Source organism: Apteryx rowi, unplaced genomic scaffold (assembly GCF_003343035.1).
Source record: "Apteryx rowi isolate R43461 unplaced genomic scaffold, aptRow1 scaffold_13, whole genome shotgun sequence".
NCBI lineage: Eukaryota > Metazoa > Chordata > Aves > Apterygiformes > Apterygidae > Apteryx > Apteryx rowi.
Window position 1 is genome coordinate 6,124,286 of NW_020447530.1, and position 6,136 is coordinate 6,130,421.

At 35.1% G+C, this 6,136-nt stretch overlaps 1 protein-coding gene across 7 annotated transcripts in view; it reads left to right on the forward strand.

The window, feature by feature from the left end:
• ARID4A (AT-rich interaction domain 4A) overlaps nt 1-5,908 on the forward strand; it is a 52,151-nt gene extending 46,243 nt beyond the window's left edge. For 6 of the 7 annotated variants that reach the window (XM_026056123.1, XM_026056117.1, XM_026056119.1 and 3 more), the window contains 5 exons: nt 3-1,133; nt 1,343-1,447; nt 2,287-2,502; nt 3,432-3,578; nt 4,073-5,908. In XM_026056123.1, coding sequence (XP_025911908.1) covers nt 3-1,133; nt 1,343-1,447; nt 2,287-2,502; nt 3,432-3,578; nt 4,073-4,176 — 1,703 coding nt within the window. In that variant the 3' untranslated portion in view covers nt 4,177-5,908. The remainder of the gene's footprint in view (nt 1-2; nt 1,134-1,342; nt 1,448-2,286; nt 2,503-3,431; nt 3,579-4,072) is intronic. The other variant, XM_026056120.1, reaches the window with a different exon arrangement.
• Nucleotides 5,909-6,136: the final 228 nt, after the last annotated feature.

Consider the following 6,136-nt stretch of genomic DNA (forward strand, 5'->3'; position numbering starts at 1 on the left):
AGAATCTGGCTCATCTGACAGTGAAGCAGATGAGTCATCTGAGAAGATTTTGAATGAAGAATTTTCTCCAGAAACTTCAGAACTGGAAAAAAATGAAAAACTAAATGATGAGAAGCTAGATGAAGAAAACCCAAAGATTCCTCATGCATTGAAAGAAAATGACAGGACTCAAGTACAGCCATTAGAAACGTTGAAACTGGAAGTTGAAGAAAGTGAACAAATTGTTCAGATTTTTGGGAATAAAACAGAACAAATGGAAGAAATCAAAAGAGAGGCTGAAAAGTCACCTAAAGGGAAAGGCAGAAGGAGCAAGACAAAAGATCCCTGTTTAGAGAATACCAAGATTTCACCGGGAAGCCAAGAAGAGGTAGCAAATGAATCTCTCGTAGAATCTGAAAGATTAGACATGTCTTCCATGGACTGTAGAGAGATTTCCAGCACTACTGAAAGTGAAACAGAACTTTGTACGAAAGATAAGAAACTCCTGAAAAGGAAAATTGTGGAACAAGCATCACCCGAGAAGAGAATTCGGCGCGAGAGCGAGATGGAAGTGCCAAATATCGTTTCTGAAGAGAGGTCCAGTGAATGTGCTGGGGCAGAGGAATGTAGAGGGTTGAGTGCTGAAGAGTCGCTCAGAACTGAAAATGAGGAAATGCCATCCTTAGTGGCAGAATCAGTTCAGCACGGTCAAGAGCTGAGGAATGAAAACTTTGAATGTCCATCTGAAGAAAATGAGAATGTTCCCTTAAAAGATGAGGATGAYGCAATGCCTCAGATTGGTCCTGAAACTTTACTCTGCCATGAAGTAGACTTGGATGACTTGGATGAAAAGGAGAAGAGCAGTAGTGAAGATACAATATCAGAAAAGCCAGACCCTAATACTTCGAATTCAAATCAGTCTGCCTTACCCCCTGCTGTCCAGTCGAGCTTTTCAGTGGCCTCACCTCTTGCCCTTAGTCAGGATGAATCGCGCAGTATCAAAAGTGAGAGTGACATGACTATCGAAGTCGACAGTGTGGCAGAAGAATCTCAAGAAGGTCTCTGTGAAAGTGAGTCTGCTAATGGATTTGAAGCCAGTACTACGTCAAGCAGTTGTAGTATAGCAGTGCAAGAAAGAGAGATGGGAGAAAAGGGTGAGCATTTCCTGGGAAAACTCATTCTCAACTGTAATGATTTCTGATGTGATTTTGTCTGGTACGGGCTTTTTTTTTTTTTTTTTTTTTGGCTAAAACTTATTGGTTTGTTTTGTCATCTAGTTTTAAATCTGTTTGCTGCTTATAAAAAGAACTTGATAGTAGCAGAAATATTTGAGTCTTTTTTTTTTTTTTTCCTCCACCTTTAGGTCAAAAAAGACCCAGTGATAGCAATAGTGGAACACTGGCAAAAAAACAAAAGCGTACTCCAAAGCGAACAAGTGCTGCAGCCAAAAATGAAAAGAATGGAACAGGTATGTTCCCAGAAAATTATCTGTGCTGTCATACAAATGTGTATAGGTGACCGCTGTTCTCATTGATACTCAACAATGTTTTTGTTGATTTGATCAAAATTTGAAGCTGAGTTGAGTAAGTCATTATATTCAGTGCCTTTAACAGTATTGTTGAAATCTGAAAACATAAAACTAATATATTGTCTGCCATACAATGTTAAAACATATTTAAGTGCTCATGTAAAAACTTCCTGCAGTTATTGTGGGAATCCAAAATATTTATATAAAATCATAGCTTAAAATTTTCTGTTAGTTGTTAAAGCTTTTATGCTTTTAGTCATATTTCAGAACTGTTTTTTAGGTGTTTAAAGCAATTTAGTAAATACTGATGTAAGTAAAAGATCCTTTTTGAATGTTCTGTATCTGTTGCCTCTTTTTTGAAATGATCATGTGCTATCTGCCTATATTTATGCAGTTTTATTTTTAGAAAAGTGACTCTAGTGTCTTTTTTTAAACTAAAAAATCTGACTTAAGGCAGTTTATCAGTGCACTGATGCTCTTATTTTGGAATAAGCTTTGGTATTGCTTATGTAGAAAATTTTGAATTTAGCCCCTTAACTAAAGACCTAGTCAGCTTTTGACTGCTCTTATATTTTAATGTACAGCACACTTGAGAATTCAGTGCATGTTGTATCCAGTAAAGTTATGTATTAGATCTGATCCAGTTTATTTTCTGTGTGTATTTCAGGATCTGAGTAAGCAAGAGCAGTTTTTTACTTAAGTAACTTTTCTGAGTATAACTAAAACTTTAAAAATTTCAAGGTTTTGTTTTGAAGTCTAAATGATTTCTCTCACTACAGGGCAAAGTAGTGACAGTGAAGACCTTCCTGTCCTGGACAGTGCAAGTAAATGTACTCCTGTAAAACACATAAACGCAACCAAAACACAGAAGATTTCTCGATCACCTGCAAGAGTGATTTCACCTCACATCAAAGATGGAGAAAAGGATAAACACAGGGAGAAACACCACCACCAGAATGCTTCCCCTAGAGTGTACAAATGGAGTTTTCAGCTCAGTAAGAATTCTTTAAAATCATCTTAAACTTTGAAGCATAAAAATCAAACTTTATTGATTCAAGGTCTAGGACCTTTACTGTTTTAGAACAGGTTCATCAAAGCCTCTGAAGTGAATGGTTAATCCTATTGTAAAGCTTTCCAGCTCACACATTTAAAAAAAAAGTCATGATTGAAATTGCCTGAGGTTTTTCTCCTTTCCTTCATTCAGTTGACCCCAGGGATTTCTGATCATCTTCAGCAGAGTTTGGGATATGAAGCTCCCRTATGCCTCTAAAAACAAGCAAACAAAAAGTAGCTTGAAATCCCAGCTTTCAGTGGCGTGGTCAAGGCATTAAATTGCCATTCTGGAGTCAGTGAGCAACACTAGCTGCTACCACTGAGATGGTGATTGAAAAGGTGGTGGTGATTGGAAGGGCAGGATGATAAGCAATTATTTGGTGTTTTTTGTCTTTTRCTTTTGCTTTTCTCCTTTATCGTTAGAAATACAGTCTAGAACTAATATTAAGACAATATTAAGAATGTAAAGACAATTTTTTGAACCTGTCTGTAGAAATCTTACCTCCCCCCGTGGTGCCTATTGTTAATCATCTTTCATTAGGGGTGGGTTTTGATCTTAGGAAGAATAGTAGAATATACATAGAATAGCTTCCTCACAGTCAGCATGATGCTTATTAATGTTTTCTGTCAGATTCTTATTAATGGTTTTTGCACTTTCTTATTAAATTCCCTCTAATTCAAAGTTTATGTTCTAAAGGAAAAATGTGTGAATCTTGGTATTCTATATTAGATATACGCCTTCTTGGCATGGTGTTATGGAAATGTGTTGTCTTTCATACTGCATCATGTATCCTCTGAGAATTGCACTCGTTTGTTTAAAATCACCTTGCTAAAGCAGTGTCTATGTCTTTTTTTTCTTCACACTTTTAAGATGAACTAGACAATATGAGCAGCACTGAAAGGATCTCCTTCTTACAAGAAAAACTACAGGAAATCCGAAAATACTATATGTCCCTGAAGTCAGAAGTAGCAACCATAGACAGGAGAAGAAAACGATTAAAAAAGAAAGATAGAGAAGGTAACTTTCAGATTTGCTTTATGCTTCCCATGAGATGTCTGTTTTCAGAAAATTCAGAACTCAAAGCAACTAGAATTCAATTGACAATATTTTTGAAAAAATATATATATAGTTTATCCTGTTTGTATGTATACGTATTTGGAGAGAGCATTTGTGGCTTTTCGAAACTTGAAGCTAGCAAAAAGAATCACTGACTATTTTATAATTGTGCACTAAAAATCTGGACTTCCTAGTGCCAGCTAGATCTGAGTTTTCAATCAGTGTACAGGATCATCCRATTTATCTTTTCATTTGGTCTGTAATGCAGAAATGGTAAGATTAATCATCCAGTTTATGTGAATATAATGATGAAAGCAACTGACAAAAAAAATCCAGATCAGTTTTTATAACATGCAAAGTCTTTGAGGTCTTTTTAAAATCTGATAACCAAGGAATCCTTCATTCTGACATGCGCTTTGATAGTCTGATGCTGATGTGCTGTTCTGTATATTCAGTGTCACATACAGGAGCATCCATGTCATCTGCTTCATCAGACACTGGAATGAGTCCATCATCATCTTCTCCTCCACAAAACGTGCTTGCTGTAGAATGCAGGTGATACACATTTCTCTGCCTTGCCAGCAGCTTGCTGCCATGGACATAAATCCTGAAATTCAACCACAGAAAGCACTCAACTGGTTTGACATTGCCAAGTATATTCTGTACACACTTCCACTGCTGGACTGTATCTGTTCTCCCCTTCTACCCTCTTTTTTTGTTTGTTTGTTTAATTTACTGTTCAGAGAAATTAAGCTCATTGCTAACTGAAGGTTTGTAGGCACAATGTGACATGCTTGTCATTGTGTTTGTTTTTGTTTTGTTTTTTTTGTTAATACAGAGAAAGGGCACTTATCAAATTTGAAAAGTTATGTCCAATGAAGCATTCAGGTGTTCTAGGGAGATCATAGAAAAGCAAGTGCACCAAGCAGACATCAGAATATTATCAAAAAGAATTGAGTAACTGCTGCACTTTCACCGAGCTGTGTGTTAACTCTTGGTGAGTAGTTCCTCTTTGTGGAAGCACTTGCTATACAGAACTGCCAAAGTATGTGTTCAGCAATGTGCCCAGTTTTAAAGGTGTAAATGGGACAAAATAAATTGTGAAAGGAAGTGTAGTTGACTGAAAACTACAGTTGTAATAAGTCTTCCACTTTTTATAGGATTTTTGAGCACACAATTATGCAAATATTTTAATGTTTATTAATGTTTACAGTGGAATTGTGAATAGGTTTTCAGTGGACTATCTTATCCCTTGACAAAAATATTTTGTCTTTTTTCTATGTAATTTCAGAGTTTTTATTTTGTTACAAAAAGACGAAAAATGAAATATATAACAACGATGAAGTTATTTAACAAGATTTCTAAAGCTGAAATTTTTGTGTAAAATAAGGTATCTTGCAACTTGTTAAATATATTTATTCAGACATTGGATGTTGTATTTTTATGTATTTTTTAAAATATTAATAAAATTGGAGAAAAAAAAAAACATCTAGGTTAGTTCAGTCTTTCGATAAAACATACCTATCAGTTATGGCTCTTACAGGAGGTTTTATCCAGTAGCCATGCCTATGCTTAACGTGGGTCTGTCTGTATATCCTCCACACCATAGATCTATAACCGGGCATCTGGATTAAACTACGACTTTATTTGGAAACTTTGGCAGTCCTAGTACTTACATTGTTTTGAGGAACAAAATTTATTGGGTTGCCCTTAAGATACTTTGTCACAAGTTTTTATGTTTGCTATACTGCCGAATGAATTTATATCTCCCAAAGTTGAGATGCAACAATAAAGTAAAGCAACTGTGTATGCTTTGTCTGTGGATTGTCCCACGGACGGATACATTTTGTAAATAACTCTTCCAAAACCGTGTATTTAAAACAGTTTGCATATACATTATGTATAAAGGTGACTTTTTTATCAATTTTTTTATTCATGTTTGTACATTGAAAGGGGTTCTTAACCCCTTTTTCTGTGTTTAATATGCTGTAGAGTAATAACATAGATGCTCTAGACTGTATATCAGGATATTCTGGTTCACACGGCAGAAAGTCATAACGAAACACTAGTGATGGAGTAGCATTACTAAAATTGATGTTTCTTGAAACTTCATTTTACAACATTTGTCAACTTGTGATTCCAATTCCTTCCATTTTCGCAGAAAATTAAAGAAAAAGTACTCTTGTAAATGCACTTTTTCTGTCTTTTCTTAAGCAAAGCAGAACTATTTCAATGTAAGATAAATATGGAGCTCACTAGGCAGCATTAATAAAGGCCATGTTTTAAACATAGGCTTTATATTCTATTTTTATTTAAATGATTGCTCTTGTAAATGTCCGGACTTACTTACCTAAATAGGAAAATTAATCTTCATAAATTGTTGTAAAGACTTTTTTTCAGAGCTAACTTTTACTGTTAATCTTATAATAGCTATGAATAAAAAGCAATACTCATTTTAAAGGAACTAACATGGGTCACATTTTCTCAGATTATCTTCCATGTTTAATATTTGCAGAAGT